Here is a 17,400-nt window from a genome sequence, read left to right on the forward strand (position 1 = left end):
TCAGCCACTAAACCACTGCCTGACACTGCACCACAGAATGCTACACCCCCATGAACAGCTGCCTTTTCATCACATCGTATATATTCAGTCAAAACACCAATAGGTTAATTCCAAAGTTTAAGAATGCTGGGATAGCCAGGATGTTGTGTTACAATTAGGAAGAAGTCACTTCACATTCAATTTTTGAAATAGATGACTTAAGTTTTACAGGCATTGCTACCATATCCCTTAACTCAGCACATTATAGACTATATTAACCTTATTTATGTTGCTATAAATAGAACCTACATCTGACGTCTTCATTGTTCTTATGTTTCAGTGTGTTTGGGTACCAAGCCACTTGTACCACAGCAAAAAACCACACAAATGACAAAAGCTCCCACTATACATGCATTGACCAACTGCAGAAAATCAATAATATTTTAATAGCTGGTGAACAAAGAAAACCAAACCAAAACATCTCTCTTGCTTCCAACGACTGTCAATTGCTCTTTGATGGAATTCATTCAAGAACACCAACAAAGTTTCATTCATAAGGCTGTCTAATAACTCCAGAAGAATGAGAGTCACCAAGAAAATTTAAAAAACCAAACAACCAAAAACCTTCCATAAAAACAAAAACGCAACAAAACCCAAATCAGTTAACAGATAGTAAAATACTGCAATGGAAAAATGTAACTGTTAGCTTGATCATTTGTATTTGTTTTTTCCCTACCAAGCAGCTGGGCTTTTCAAGAAGTCACAATTTTGCTTTTCAGTAAAATGCTCAGACCTGAAATCCCTACTTTACAAAGGTACCTAAGAGTTCAATACGAGGCTTCTTTTACGCTGTCTTGTTTCCTTTATCATATCCTGACTCCAAATCACCTTCACTCCACAATTTTCACTACAGAATTTTACCAAATCCTGGATGACATCCTAATGTCATCATTACATGACTGATTAGTACCTTGACTAGGCTGAGGATCAGTCTCATGTAACATACAATTCTCAAAATCTGACACCTCAGATTTACCTGGCTTTATTCTGTAGTGTTTTCATAGAGTGACTAAATCACAGATCCAAACTGTGTATACTGTAGTATTATGACAAGTAAAATAAACATTCAGTTGGAGAGCTTGTAAGTAAAAGAGATCTGTGGAGTCATTTGTATATACACAATTTTTGGACCTTAGATACCAAACTTACATATGTACCTTACATATAGCCCGAATAGAAAGATGCACTTTCCTAGAGCATTAAAGTACCTGACCTAGGTTTCTGCATTGCAACACCTTGTGGTCTCTCAGTGGATCTATACATAGCAGGTTAGCTTCTTAGTTTAGCCTATTAGAGACCCTGAAGCTGGGCAGTAGGAATACTTGGACATTAACACAGTGCTGCTGGCCTGTATCAAAATATTACAGGTGGCCAGTGCTTTCAGCAACCACCCTTAATCCTTATGCACCCCACAGATCCAGCAGGCAAGCTAAGCTTTTTGTGCTGGCTGCTAACAAGACATGCCTTGAACTTCAAACACAGCAGCTGTTTGCTTCTCTCCTCTCAGCCTCACCTCTCAGCTGTCTTCTGTCAAACAGCCTTGTCACTCTGTGTGCTTGAAGCCACAAAAGCAGTCTATGTCTTCTCGTCCTTCCACAGCACGCAGAATCCTGACCCATCTTTAACAGCCTTGATGCTGAAGCCATAGGTATCTCTTTCACCTGCTCTTCCAGCTGGCTTGCTTCCAGCATACTCACATGACCCTCTGAGGACTGCAATTCCCAGAATATCTGTACTTACTGTACAGCACAGGCAATGGAAGAACACTGCTTGAAAACCACCCACTTTCCCCATGGAGCTGGCTACTCTCTTAACAACGCAGCACAGATGCAGAGGGATGCAGGGAACCAAGCTGCTCACTCCTGCTGGCCCTGCACTCGGATGAACTGCAAGACAACATGACTCAGCCCCAGACGGCTACCAAGAGCTCACAGATCACAGCTCTTGGCAGAGTGTGGGATATGAAGGGAATGACATAACAACAATGAAAACAAAATAATCGAGAACAGGAACCAAAGACTTTACAAGTTCAGAAAAAGCATCAGATCCTCTGCTTTTTTCACAACCAAATGAGAGATAGCAACAGAGTGAGCAGTCACTACTTAATCTTATGAAAGCTGAGCTCCAAAGAAAAAAGGGGTAGGAATATCTGCCAGAGAGGAGTTTTAAACCAACACATGGACAAGAGTAATTTACAGAGACTACAATAAAATAAGAAGCTTCCAACCCACTTAAGGCAAGTAACTGCCAATTCATATTTTAAAGCTATAGAGAAACAACCTTTGAGGAAGACATTATTGATATGATTTTATTGTTTTATGTGTTTTAAAGAATAACATGATACATTTTAAATCAACAGGAAGATACCTGCACTAAAAATACCTATAAATTACAATATAAATAAAAGCAACACTGAAATACTCTACAAGTTTTTCTACTGTTTTTTCCTGACTCCTATTTTATTAAAAGTGAGACCCAAAAAAAGGAGGAAAAAACCCAAGAGGAAACCGTTAAAAAAGGAAATATTTGCAAAACACCTACTACAAAACCCACATTTACAGAAATTCTGAAACCCCAAACTTAAAAATACTCCTCTAATACAATTGTCTTTAGAAAATAAAAACTTTGACGCTAAGTGTGGCATTTTTGTTTCCTTTTATGACAGCTAACTAGAAGATAAACCCTTGCAAAGTATAATTACTCCCTGGCCCATCTTCAAAAGGATCTGAAGTCAAGTGTCTTGTACCCGACGCAGGTAAGCCTCACTCTTTGCAGCGCTCAAGTGCAACAGACAATCAGTTGAGTTTTATTCACCATATCCCCAGGGGAAGGGCTCGTATCAAAAAAAGAGCATCTTTTAAACTAGAAAGTGCTTACATTTTCCCTCACCACCTTTTGGAGCTCTCCAGCCCATTCCCAGCACAGAAACATGGAAATCTCAGCACTTGCTTAACAGCAAAGCTCCTTCGCTCTCAAGAAAAGAGTAAGAAAAACAAAAACAAGAAAAGAAACCAGACAGAGGGAAAAAAAGTTCTTGTTCTTTGTGGCCACAAAAAACCCCAGCAAACTCCCAAATGCGCGAAGGGGAAGCGCAAAGGCAGCGCACTCGAAAAGGCAGCAGGAACTATTGGTTGTTAACACACTCGAAGCGCTCCCACAGGCAGGAGTCCCACAGCCCCACGAGGGGAAGGACGGACACACTGCCACAGCCCCTGCAGACCCCACAGCCAGGGACAACGTCACCATCCCCATGAAGGCAACCCCCACCCGGCCCCCATCCCCCCCAAAGGTCTCAGGCTGCCCCTTAGCCAGCGCAACCAGGTGGGACCGGAACCCCACCCCCCTCGGCCCGGCCGCAGCCAGGGGCCGGCTCTGCCATCACTCCCACCCCTGCCGGCCGCTCCTTCCCGCCCCTTCCCCACCCCGAGCCCTCTCCCGGCCGCCGCCCCGCCCCGTGCCCACACCCGCGCCCATTTGCTGGATGCCGCGTCAATCAAGCGCGGCCTGCCCTTGTGATTGGCTGTAGGGCGGCAGCGTTCCCGCCCCCGGGCAGAGGGCCGCGCTGCGGCGCGGCGCGCAGGCGCGCACGGAGTGTTGTCCTGGGGGTGGGCATGTTCCGAGGAGAGGAGCGGCCGCCAGCGCGCCGCGGGGAGGGGGCGGGCGCGGGAGAAGGAGCGGGGTCGCCGCCGCCGGGGAGCCAGCCTCACTTCCTAGGAGTGCGGGGAGACCATAGCCTGCCGGGGGCTGCGAGCGGTGCCACAGACAGACCTGTGCGTGTGCATCTCTCTCTCTCTCTCTCTCTGTCTCTTTTGCATGTGCCTGTAGGACTCTCCACACACGCGCGCACATTTCCACCCCCCCGCCGGGCGGGCTGGGCTGGGGTCCGGGAGGGCGACGCGGGCGGCGGGGCAGTAGCTCTCCGCTCTTCCCCGTGGGGCAGCGCTCTTCCTCCCGCCGCCAGCAGCAGCCGCACGGGGCAGAGTCCTGCGGGGCGGCGGGCGCGGAGCCGGGACGGGCGCGGGTGGCGGGGCGGGATGCGCTCCGCCTGCTTCCCGCGGCACTGAAGCCGCCGCGGCTGGAGGGAGGAGAGCCTCGTCCGGAGAGACGTTTCGCCTGCGCTGCGCTCCGCTCCGCCGCGGGCGCTGAGGAGCCTCCCTGCCGCCGCCTGCTCCCGGCTTTCCCGGCGGCCGCTCTCGCCCTTGGCACACGGCCGTGCGGTGCCAGTGTGTGCGTATGCGTGAGCCAGGTCCGTGTGCGTGCAGCTGCCCCCGCCTGCCCTGCGGGTTCCTGCCTGCCTGCCTGCTCTCTGCGCTGCCTTCCTCTGCTCCCTCTTCCCGCTCCTGCCCCCGCTCCGCCGCGGCCTCTTTTGTTGTGCGGTGCCGGGCATGTGCCCGCGGCCGGTGGGCGCAGGGACCGGCAGCGGCGCGGCGCGGAGCCGGGCGCGGCTGTGTTCCCCTCTCCCGACTGTCGGTATTGACAATAAATCCGGGATCGCTTCTGCCCATGTAAACCTGGGCCAGGTGGGTTTACGCTGATTGTCATGAAAAGTTAAGCTTGTTCCTAAACGTGCCCTGATCTTGCCCTTTCCTGCCCGTGGAGAAGGAAGTGTTGCCTCGCAGGCTGCGGCGGGTTCTATGACAAGATGTTTTCGGAGCACCTTGTGAGGCTGTGTTTCTCTGTCGTTGCGGCCAGCTTGGCTCCCAGATGGCCAATTCCCTCAACGGCCGGAACCCGCGCAAGGGACGGATCCTGGGCTTCATTGATGCCATTCAGGATGCTGTGGGCCCCCCCAAGCAGGCAGCTGCCGACCGCAGGACTGTGGAGAAGACCTGGAAGCTTATGGACAAAGTGGTGGGTGTCTCTGTGTGTCCGTGTATACACGGTGAAGAATGGGGCTATTTAAATAGGTACACATGGGCAAAACAGCTTCTTCCTGCAGCTCTGAGTGCTGTGCTGCATGTGCCTCGGGACGTAAGGGGACTTATGTTTTAGGTTATTTAAGCATCGTTTGTCTTTTTTTTTTTTTTTTTTCCTTTTCAGTGGCCTCTGGCTATGTTTTTTTTAATCTTGGTTTGTGGAAGGAAAACAAATGTGTGTGTTTGCCTTAGGCTATTGTTACTTTCAGATCCTTTAAAATGACTCAAAGTTGAAGAGCTGTCCCAATCAAAAGCTGCTTAACTTAGACTCGTAATTACATATTATCTGTGTTTCGTGTTGGATCACACTGTTAGTCTGCAAACAAGACCTCTGAAGTATTAAATGTCAGTTAAGCTAATTGTCCTGTGAGTATGTTGGTGATGGCAACATAGATGTGTTTGTGCTTTTAGGAATCTGCGGGGGGACTGGGGGATGTCACTCTTGTCAGTTTAGTAAACAGATTACTATGGCATGCCTAACTTTTTAAGTATGTGTTCTGCATTTTAATGACTTATGAGTATGTCTACTCTTAATTTGGAAACTAGAAATACACTATGCTGAAACTAGTTTTTCGGGAAGTGGGGGGATAGGCTATAGCTTTTTAGCTCTTATGCTTCCCCTCATGAGCCTCGTACATTTTATTTAGTAGTCTATGAAATGACAGCTTGTATCATGATTATCTAGGGGAGTGCCTTACCAATGGTAGGAACAGTTTGATTGTAACATGGATTGCTGTTCAGGAGATTCAGACATTGTGCTTTGCACACGGGGTGATACTTAAAAGCTTCCTCTTGAAACTTCTGAGCAGTGAGGATTACTACCTGTTGGCCTTGGGTCTGTGTGGCAATACAGTTACCACTTTTTAACTCAGTGGTTATTTGTGACTTAGTGTAACTCTTTGCTTTCCCTGTGGCTCTTGTAAAATAAGATGTTCAACATTTCTTAATGTTCATCATTAGTTATACTGGCAGGGTGGAGACTATTTTATATAATATGCCTTTACAAGTGCTTAAGTATTTTTTAAGTCCTTGTAGGCTCTTTTTTGTTGCTCCAAGAACAGTGTTTGCATTTCCACTGCATTTACTGATAGTGATTATAAACTGAAACCCCAGCTTTGATAAAAATGGTTATTATCACAAAGACTTTGTTGACATTTGCCTGTCAGTGGTCAGGATGCTGTTACTAGTGAGGTCTCTTGTACTAAGAAGTGCAAGTATAAATACTCAAAAGTAGGTACTCTTCTTCAGTAGGAGGAAGTTTTCAGCTTGGAAACTAGGAATTTGGTTTGTTGTTGGAACCGCATGGGGAATGCATAGCTCTGTTTTCCCTGTGTCAGGCCTTTTACAGATCTATATAGTATGGTTATACCCTGATTTGTTTGTATAATCACAGTTACCAGAAAGTCTTTACCCTACTGCTTAGAGTTCTGGATTGCTTTCACTCATTGAATACAGGATAACTGTATTTGTCACAGCCCATCAGAACAGCCAGGAAGGCCTGTTTGGTAGAAGTCACTGGAACAGCTGGACATTGTGCTGTGCTTCCTTTTACATTTTACTGGATAAGTGTCCTCAATTTGGATCTTTAATGTATCCTCTTTAAGCTGCTCTCAGTTAATCAAATTTTATTTCCAAATTGTATTGAAGTATACCAGACAGGATGATGTCATAGTGTGAGAATGCTCTAGCTTGTTGCTTGAGTTTTTAGCATTTGGTACTTGTACTGAAAGGGTGTTTGAGCAAATTTAATATCCTGGCAAACAAATTTAAATCTCATAGCTTTGTGTGGCAGTAGGCACAGGAAGGTAATTTTTTCCTCTGTCTAGATCAAACCCAGGGATTAAAATCAGAAATAGAAACTTGCTCGATCAACTGTTGTTTTAAATCCCATTTCTGGAGTGTGTCCTATGACTGATTTCTGTGGTGGGTCACTGATCAAATGAGTACCTAGCGAAGGCAGTTGCTCTGCCAAGTCAGTGGGGTGGTACCCATAGTAAGGCTGTGGCTTGGAGGTCTGTTTTACTTGTTGTAATAACAGTCATTATGCTTGTTTATTCTTTAACTATGGTAGCTGTGATAACCATCTTACTGCTGCAGTAAGGTAGCTGAAGTTTTCTCCCATTCTAAAGATGTTAAGAAAATGAAGAATGGAAGCAAAGCAAAACTATTATCTTGACCAAACAATGAAAAAAGAGCAGCCTTAAAAACTAGCAGCAGAGCTCAATAATTTCTGGTTTGCATTTTTTTCTTTCTTATAATTGCTGTCTTTCACCTTTCTTTGATTTCTTTCTGTAATTTTGTCCTCTGGCAGATGAGGCATTCTGTATGAATTACTTGTTTGCAACAATAAGGGATTAACTAATACTACAAACGTTCCTACCCTATCAGAACTGTACTATGAGGGTGGTTTTGTGGTGTATGCAAAAATTCTGGCTACCTAGACACCATGCAAACTTCTTTGTGTAGAATTGGTTATGTGTCCTGCTTTCAAATTGTTCAGGTTTCATGATAATACCACTTTGCCATGGGCTGATACTTTAGGTTGGAATAGGCAGAATATTGCAGTTCTGTTGGGGAGTTTTCTCTTTAAACTTTTACTACCAGTCTGAAAATAGTAATGGACTTTTTGAAAAAGAGTTCTTTAGCAGGAGAGAATGTTGGAATAGTGCTCCTGCTTAGAGCCTTGTTTGTAAAAGTCACCGTAAGCAATGTTCTTGCAAGGAATTAAAAAAATCTGCATGTAGGTAATCAGTGAATGTAAATTGCTATCTGTCTATATATCTTTCCTTTTTGTACTTCATACACTGGAACCTGTACTTTTTGTGGTTTGTTGGTATGTCCTAAGTGAATTTACAATACTAACTGCATTATTAAAGGGAAAGCAATGGTTAGCATCAATGTCAGGTTTCCCTACTGCTTTTCTCATAGGTAAGCAGTAGCTTTACCATTAAGAACCAAAAATACTTTGTTTAATTCCTGTGCAATGCAAAGGATAATATTTCTTTTATGGTTTAGAAGGCTAGCCTTTCTTTCCAATGCTAGCATTGTTTAAGAAAGTTGACCACATCTTTCTGGACTTGTAGGAAACAAACTACTACTTTTAAAATATGATGTATATTTTAGAAAGTTTCTATCCTGTAAATAAATGAAAAATGAATATTGTTAACAAATAACTCAGGTCTTCCTTTAAACTGTGTATAAATTACATGAGATTTTTTTTTTCTGAGATTGTAAACCTAATGGTTTTTAAAACCTAGACCCTAGCCATGTATTAAAACGGTATGTCGAGACTAGCCTTGGGAGAGAATTACTACTATGTAAACATTGGAGTAGTTAGGTCAGTTTACTGCTTGGGCTATTTAGAGTTGTCAGTACTGTTTTTTCACACTTCACTCTTGTGGGATTCAAACTGAGAAAATCATGACACATTCTGAACAGGATTCTTAAAACAGGTATATTTCATCAACTTTCAATCACTTTTCATTCCTCCTATGCATTGGGCCTGGAAATAATTAAATTTTCTACTATGAAGATTAACAATATTGCCTAAACTATTTGGGTGCAATGTCATGGCCCACCAGTTGCTTGACTCTGACTGTATAAATGGGGATGGCATTGATTTGCTGTTTAGTAATTATTTAAGAGCAAACTAGAGTGCATCTCCAAAGCTTACACTATTGACTTAGTGAGTAAAAGCTGTGTTACCTCTGCAGCTTAATATTGTGGTTTTCTTTAAATTAACATCTGTCAGCATCTGAGTATAAAGAGCATGGTAGCTGAAACTGTGTGTGCGAAGCTTCGTGTAATTGATTCTACAGTCAAAATTGGTAGGAACTCTTATGTCCTGCACATGCTGCTTATAGAAAAAGAATACAAAATTAAACAGAGAAACAGAAGCTTCTCTCTTTCTAGTTGGAAGAGAGTAAAATCACCCTCCAAAGTCAACTGTCCTTGTGTGTCTGTGGCATCAGCATTCTTCTTGTTTATTCTTCCCCTATGGAAACATATGGCTCAGTTGCAGTGTGGTAGCTGTTGAGCAAGCACTTACTGTATTTTCAGGCAAAAAGATTGGTGTTTGGGTCACCTTTACTTATATTCTCATGAGAGCTTTATTTATGCGCAAAATCAAATGCGTTGCAGTTAAGGTAACTTCAGGCAGGAAGACATCTGTGTCGAAGAAACATAATGTTCAAACTTGGACCTTTCCTTATTAGCCCCTCCTGATTAAGTTTTTCAGAATTCATTGTTGGTTGCATTGGATGTTGTGGATTGCTGGAGAAGTGTTACGGTATCTTAACTGCGGAGCTACCTTTATGCTGTTTGTGGTGTGTCAAAGCGTTTCCTAATTCTTTGACTGTTTTGTACAGCATGGCAGGAGATGTTCCTTCAGTTGGGCGACTTGGAAGTGTGGTTTTGGAAGTGTGTGAGCACTGATGCTTCAATTGTTCTAGTCCATTCACTGCAGCTGAAAACAGTGTTTAGCGGATGTCCTACTCATTAGATACTCTGTTTTAGCTGAGTTACTTTCCTTGTATTGTCTTTGACTAGCATTAGGTGTTTAAACAGATTGTGTTAAAGCTGCTATACTTTGCTTGAACAAGGGTCCTTTTGTCAAATGAGTCAAGGGCTTTCAACCTTGCTTTAAAAAGTGTATAGAAGATGGTTTTTAGCAAGAAATTAATTTGTCTATGTACAATAGGCCTCCAGTACTCTAATCTCTGATGAGGCTATGAAATAATGCCTTATAATTTAAGTCAAATATCTTTAAAAGTGTTATGAATAGTGGCATTTATTTTAGGTAGGGGTGGGGGAGGAGAGGAGGGAAGAGGGGGGTTGATGTTCTTTCTGCAAAGGAACTAGAGTTAACTTGTCTGGAAGTTCCAGAGTTAACTGTTTCAAAATCAGTTTCTGGTAGATTAGGGTATCGCTTCAGTTTTCACAGAGTTGCACTCCTATTGTTTCTGTGATTCTGGATTAAGTACTTGGATTTTTCCCTGGGTGTGAGCTCATGAAAGGAGCTTAATTTTGCCTCAGTTTGCCTCAATAAGAGATATTTTTTACTAACTTGCGTACTTCTTTTCATTTTTTACACTGAGTGCCTGCTAAATATATACATGCTTACTTCCAGTCATAACAATACAAAAATCACAGTGTGATATGATTCATGTCCTCTCCGAATGTGTTGGTGTAAAGTGCAGTATAGCGGTCTTTACTTTAGGGGTGTTGGGGTTTTTTTTTGTTTGTTTGTTTTGAGTTCTGTTTTCTTTTGAAGAAAGGTCTTGGCAAACCTTTTGCGTCAGCAGGTGTCATTTCTTGTTGCTTACTTTTAATTGTGAACTGCTGTGGTATGTGTCAGGACATCCTGACTGGAAACCATATGGTTTACCAACCATCTCTTTACAGACTTCCTTTGAAGCCTCGTGCACTCTGTGAAGAAAACCCTGTACTACTTCAGTAGATCACTGTCTTGAACTTTGTATTAGTATTTTTTTTCACTTATAGTGCATAAAACTAATGAAGGTGTTGATGAATTTTGTTTGGCTTTCTTAAAAGCTTGTTCTAAAATGGAAGGTCCTGGTAATGTGCCGTATTTATCTCTTCAAATTCAGCAGAAAGTGAAGCCTTGTAAACCATCTTGTATGTAATGACGTGAGACTGAGGAAAACTTTCTAGAACTTCTGAAAGAGAAACTAGTTCTTCTCTATAACTGGATATTCTTTTTGTATATGGACTGACTGTTGAAAATACAGCAACCAGCATAAGCAAATTGCTTTTTCTTGTTCTAATAACAAGAATGGTAGTTCTAGTATAAATGATATTTTAATGGTATTTCTAATACATGTGAAATCACTTACATTTTGCTTGTTGGCACATCTGATCGAAAAGATAAACTTCAGAAAGATAATTAATTCTTTGTTCATGAGATTTAAGTTAGGATAAATAAGTAATTCAAAATTACTGGGGCTACCTCTGCTTGTGGTCTGCTCTCATTGCTGACTTTTTTTCTCTGAATAAACATTTTGATCTTCAGATTTTTTTTTTTTCCTTGTACTTGTTACGTCAGAAAGTTGTAAGGCCTTATCAGTGACAGATTTGTGTCACCTGTAGTTCATCTTGTGAAGAATGTCAGTCTGGTTTCAAGTTTTCACTAAATCAGAAGTCACAGTGAACTCAAAGTTCAGAGGGAAAAAATCTATTTTTCATAAAGATTTTCACTTCTGTGTTTGGGATTCCAGTTCTTCTAACTCTTCTACTAAAAGACTTTCATGTATGTCTCTGCATGGATGATTTTCAGGTCTGTCTACACATGTAAGATTCTTTGCCCATGTTTCTGAAATCTCCTTAGAGAATTCTACCTGTCAGCTTAACTTCAGTGCTTTTCTGAGCTTGAAAGTATGCTGTCATATCCAACCTTTATTCTTTGAGAATGCTGCTTTAGACATCTCCTAACCCACAACTGGGGCCCTGTTGTTCCTTTTTTTTGTTCTGATGGCCTTATCTTTATCACATAAAATATAAACAAATTATTTTCAGTTTCAAGGTCTCTTGCAGTTCTGGATTGCAGTTTCCAGAATTCATTACCGGTCAAGAGATGATCAAATACCTTTATGCTGTACTTTTTTTTTTTCTTTCCTTCCAGCTCGTTCTGAACTTAAAGGAATTCCTTTATAAGCCATTAAATTGAGCGCTTGCTGTGAAACTTCGCTGTTTATACCTAGAAATACCAAACTGCTAGTGTTCAGTGTCTGAACCACTCTTCAGCATGTTGAACAGCTCATATATTCATACTTGCCTGCTTTCTTTTTTTTTTTTTCCTACTGAGGTGTAAATTTCTCTGGGATAAGGACTGTTCTACAACACATCAGAAGGCTTCCTGATGTATCACTTGGTCTAAAAGTTGAAAGACTAATAGAAATTACTATAATAACAATCAGTGAAATGAGGAGACCTATTGTGTCATGTTTTAAATACTGTTTTGAATGGTGCTAGACTTCTTAAAAGCTTCGTAGTGCTTGACGTTTGTCCACTCTATCTCCACTTTTCTAACTATGACCCCCTGTTACCTCAGTCTAATTGCCTGCTTGTGTTCTTGTGCTGTGTACGTGTCAGAGGGTAAGAAACTATTTCGTGTTTGCTTTGCTGTTTGGGGTGCATGAAGGTCTGTTAGTGGCAGTAGTGTCTTAAGACAGTGAATTTCTTAATGGTGTAGATGTAGAAATTGCAGGAGAGGTCAGCAATAGTGATAGAGCTTTGAGTTTAGAGAGCTGAGTGTTATAGGATATAGGCTTGTTCCCCTCTCACCCAGAAATGCTCAAGACTACTTTTTTCAAGTTGACAGATGAATAGGAATCTACTTTCAGCAGTATTAAGAAGTTTTTATAAACTCATTAGCTACCTCAAAAGAATGCCAAAGTCACTAATATATAATGTGGCAATCTCCAAATGATGCCTATAAAACTTTGATACCACATGGTCTTAATTCTTTTATAAGTATTTGCATCTGTGCAGATGCACACATATCTAGAATGTGTCCCTATGCAATGTTTTAGCTGAGCCTGAATAGCTCAGTGCACCAGCAGTCAAAAACTACCTGTTAGTTTTAGTCTCTCTTCTTTCTAGAACAGAACATTACAGAACAAACTATCAGAAAATTTAGATAGCCAGGAGACAATTCTGATCTTGTTATGTTAAGGATGTGTAGGAAACAGTGAGTACTTTTGTCTTCCAGAAACGTTTTCAGTGGAGACTAGATTCAAATAAAGGTATTTGATTAGTCTGAACTTATTCTTTGAGTAATATACATTCAATTAATATTTCTGCCATTTGGGATCACAGTGTTTCCAAGTCCATTGAGATGTTTTCTTCTATTTGGTTTAAGTGACAAAGTTTAGTTGTGAAGGGGCTACAGGGGTAGTTTCTCTGAGGCACTGCCAGAAGCTTCCCCCTTGTCCCATAGATATAGTGCCAGCCAGCTCCAAGATGGGCCTGCTGCTGGCATCCCATCGGCAGCAGTGGTGCCTCTGGGGTAATGTCTTGAAGAGGGGAGAAAAGCTACTGTGCAGAAGAAAATTGCAGCCAGGGAAGAGGGGAGTGAGAATATGTGAGAGAAACAACTGTGCAGCCAGCCGGCTCAGTGGAAGGGGAGGTAGGTGTTCCAGGTGCTGGAGCAGAGGTTGCCCTGCAGGTTCACAGTAGAGCCAACATTCCCTGTAAGCCATAGAGCTCCCCATGCTGGAGCAGGTTGATGCTTGAAGGAGGTTGTGACACCATGAGGAACCTGTGCTAAGACAGGCTCCTGGCAGGACCTGTGCTCCCATGGAGAGAGGAGCCCACACTGGAGCAGGTTTCCTGGCGGGACTTGTAACCGTGCAGAGGACCCATGCTGGAGCTGTGTGTTCCTGAAAGACTGCACCCTGTGGAAGGGACATGTTCTAGAGGAGTTCATGAGGAACTGTGGTCTGTGGGAGAGACTCATGTTGGGGAGGTTCAAGGACGACTGTCTCCTGTGGGAGCAAGGGAAGAGTATGAGGGATCCTCCCACTGAGGAGGAAGGAGTGGCAGAGACAAGGTGTGATGAACTGACCACAGCCCCCATTCACCATCCCCCTGTGCTACTGGGGGGGAGGAGGTAGACTGGAGAGTAAAATTAGGCCCAGGAAGGAGGGAGTGGTGGATGGAATGTGTTTTTAAGCTTTGGTTTTATTTTCTTGTTACCCTAATCTGATTTGATTGGTAATTAAATAAATTAAATTCCCCAAGTAGAGTCTATTCTACCTGTGACAGTATTTGGTGAATGATCTCTCCGTGTCCCTGTCTTGACCTATGAGTCTTTTGTTATGGGTAGGGGAATGAGAAAGAAGCTTTGGTGGACACCTCCCCATCCAGCCAAAAGCAAAGTACTGAACTTCTATTCCAGCCAGGAGCTGAAAAACAATGAATTTATAATATTTTGTTTCCTGGTTTACAGTATCTGTTTTTGAGTGACTTTAAGTTTCTCTGTTGTAGCTAATAACTTTTGAACCACTGTCACAGTTCAGACCATTTTCTTATGTGCAGAGCATTCAAAATTAAATTTCCCTAGGGTCTAAGAGGTTATATTGTTAGATAGAGAGCCAGCAGATGACAAAGTAATTTATGTCAGTTCTTAGTAGATACTTAAACATCTGTAGGTAAGTTAACCTGCAGCAAACAGATCTGTATGAAAGTACTACTCTTGGCATTTGTTGCATGCTGTGTTTTGATATGTTCCTTAGCATATATTAGACAGGAAAAGACATACTTTAAGGGCAAACCCACAAAATATGTAGGTAAGCTTGTTTGCTCTTTATAGATGTGACAAGATTAAGTCAAATTCTGCCTATTTTGACATTAGAGACTATGCTGGAATTTCACAGAATATAAATGAAGTAGGATTTAATTCTTTTGGACTGGAGGTTGGAGAAGTATGTTACATCCAATAACTCTGAAGATAACAGATGAGTTTTTGTCTCAATGTATTTCTTGTCTTTTACATTCTCTTGTTTTTGCTTATAGGTAAGATTGTGCCAAAACCCAAAGCTTCAACTCAAAAACAGCCCACCTTATATACTTGACATTCTACCTGACACTTACCAACATTTGCGACTTATACTGAGCAAGTATGATGACAACCAGAAACTCGCACAACTCAGTGAAAATGAATATTTTAAAATCTACATTGACAGTCTTATGAAAAAATCAAAACGGGCCATAAGACTCTTTAAAGAAGGGAAGGAAAGAATGTATGAGGAGCAGTCACAGGACAGGTAAGTGAAATACTTAAATATGAAGTAGACTGTCTGGTCTGTCTGCATTCTTAACACTGTTGTCTGCAGCCATTGTTTTGACATTTTTAATTATTCGAAGAGCAGAAATATTTATTGCTTGGATTCATTGACCCTGCAGGTCAATCAGTAATTTGCTGGGTTTGTTTCACTGTATGCTCTTATCTGTCATTTTGTGACCTTTAAAACCAAGTGCATTTCCTTCATAAAACATTCATTTCATTGTAATTACTTATTCACAGGGCTTACAGTATGTAGTTTTTCCTGTGGTAGAGAGAGTGACTGTTAACTTGGATTGAGCTTGACCTTCCTTCCTACCCTGGTTTCTTAAACTTTGGGAACCATGATGAATATTGACTTAGGGTTTTCACAAATGATGGAATGAAGCAAAACAATGTTCATATTTTTCAGGTATTACATGATGTTATGGTAAAGTAATGATAATGTTAGTTTCATTCTGAGAAACCTTTTCAGAAGCCTAATGGATTCTTGATTTGCAGTGGTTCAGTTTTTAGTAAAAGGAATTAACGTCCACTTTATCTGCACTCTTGGTGGTAACTGAAGAGGTTTTTAATATTTGATTTGATTACCTAATATTTTAAAAAATAATATTTTAGGAAATTCTGTGCAAGAGCTGCAGTCTTGTTTTGAGAAGAGGGGGATACAACATTGTTGTGGCCATTAGTCTTTGCCTTGTGTGGTATAACTTTAGATGTATTCCAATGAAAGAGATTATGCTCTTTCTGAAGTCTCCTCCTTTTACAGGAGATAGTGGGGAATGAGAAATCAAGTGAATGGAGGATTGAATTCCTGCTGTTCTTTCTGTCTGCACCTGAGCTCGGAGGCAGGCATGGTTGCAGTGTAGTTCTACAGCTGGTGAAATTGTCAGTAGAAGCAGTGAAATGTCTACATTCTTGTACATGTCACTGCTGTTATGTTTGAATTAGACATATGTTCCTTCCAGATCTTTGGCAATGATTACAGCTATTCAGTCTACTGTGGCAGTCTTTTGGGCTTGGTAGGGTGTCTGAAGTTTGCTTGACATCTAAGGAATTTTTTCTTAAAGAACATAAAGACTGTCCTGTTATGAATATACTTTGGCAAAAATGCTCAAGAGTAGCAAAATGCACTGTTTAAGATGTTTTAGTGATGAGTAAAGATTTTAATGTATGAATCTTTTTTGTGTTTGAATTTGCAAGTGTGTAAAGCAGTGTTTTCACTGTTGATGCATTCTTACCAGAGCCCCTGAAAGAGTTATCAACACTGAGCCTATGGCTGCCTATTTTAAGCCTCCCATTTGGTATAAGTAGTTACAAAGGAAATACAAACCTGTTATGGTAAGGGAAATTTGACAGAAGTGGTTGAACTATATAGGCAGATTTTATTTTGACATACCTGTGTTGTATGAAATCCTAATCTAATTACAGGTTTGCTTAAAGTTAGCAAAAATTAAAGGCAGTTTCCATGTCACTTTTTCAAAGTACTTGCTGTAAGCTCTGTACAGTCATTCAGGCAGTATCTTCGTAACTATATCTAGTTGCTAGAGTTGCTTCTTTCCAGTTACCCGTTTCATTTCCTGCATTAGGGTAACAGTGGTGATAGTAGGATGTCTTCTGTGAAGCACAGAGTTTTTGAAGACGGTGTAGTTAGCATATTTGCTGTGTGTTTGTTTGGGCCGTTCTTATGAGATGGTGGGAGAGGAGGGATTTTAAAACAAATCATATTAAGGAAGTGCACTGAATCATAGTAACTATTTCAGGCTTTTAAAATTAGTGTTTCAGAAGGTGACAACTATCTTATTTTGCCTAACTGATGGAGTTCAGAGCTTGAGGAAAGGAGTGTAATAGAAATGTTTTTCTTGTGTTCAAATTGTTAGTTGTGTTTCCTATACAAATTGCATTCTGACTGTCAGACTGCTTAAACGAAAAAACTGTAAGTATTAGTTCATTAGCTCATGACCCATGTAATTCCAAGTAAAAGTCTATATCTTTATGATTTCAGTGCATCCTCTTTCATGTATTGATGATGCTTAATCTGTATCTCTGTCCTAGTTTTAAGTTGAATGAAGGTACAGTTGTTTGCTGAGCCATATGACTAAGTATTTGAGCACTGCAAAGCAGTGCTTCAACATACTTGATCATGCTAATTCTTGGTAGCTTAGCAAAAGAATTGTTAATGTGTTTAGCTTCTTTGCTTCCCCATATGCCTGCATTAACCTTATTTGTTAGTATTATAATGTAATTGTAGGAGTGATCATTTAAAGATGATATTTTTGAAGATGCTTCTAAAATGACTGTCAAATCGAAGTAGTCAGTTTGTAGTAGAAATATTGGGAAATAGTCAATTTTAAAAAAAGGCAAGGCAGATCTTAGCGCCTGAACAGTTTCTGTGGTTTTCAGTCTTATTCTGTACTGGTTTCTGGATAAAAGGGCATAATGGAAAAGAGAAATGCTTCATTCTTCATAAATTTGATTGGTATAATTTTAGCCTATTAGCATTATTGACTAATCTTCACTTCTATAGTGATGGTACATTTAGGAACCGGTGCCAATATACATCTGATTTTATTTGTGTGGTGACACCAAAATTACTCTATTGTGAGTAATTTATCATGAATTTTAGTTTTCAAAGATCCTGTGAAT

The 17,400-nt window shown here is 41.2% G+C and overlaps 1 protein-coding gene across 4 annotated transcripts in view; it reads left to right on the forward strand.

Moving 5' to 3' along the window:
• The first annotated feature begins 3,673 nt into the window (after positions 1–3,673).
• The window catches only part of CBLB (Cbl proto-oncogene B), a 128,809-nt gene continuing 115,082 nt past the window's right edge, over positions 3,674–17,400 (forward strand). For 2 of the 4 annotated variants that reach the window (XM_039557725.1, XM_039557730.1), the window contains exons 1-3: positions 3,675–3,809; positions 4,732–4,890; positions 14,490–14,740. In XM_039557725.1, the coding sequence (XP_039413659.1) occupies positions 4,744–4,890; positions 14,490–14,740 (398 nt within the window). In that variant the 5' untranslated portion in view covers positions 3,675–3,809; positions 4,732–4,743. Of the gene's footprint in view, positions 3,810–4,358; positions 4,560–4,731; positions 4,891–14,489; positions 14,741–17,400 lie in introns of those variants that run through there. The other 2 variants (XM_039557733.1, XM_039557728.1) reach the window with 2 other exon arrangements.

Source organism: Corvus cornix, chromosome 1 (genome assembly GCF_000738735.6).
Source record: "Corvus cornix cornix isolate S_Up_H32 chromosome 1, ASM73873v5, whole genome shotgun sequence".
NCBI lineage: Eukaryota > Metazoa > Chordata > Aves > Passeriformes > Corvidae > Corvus > Corvus cornix.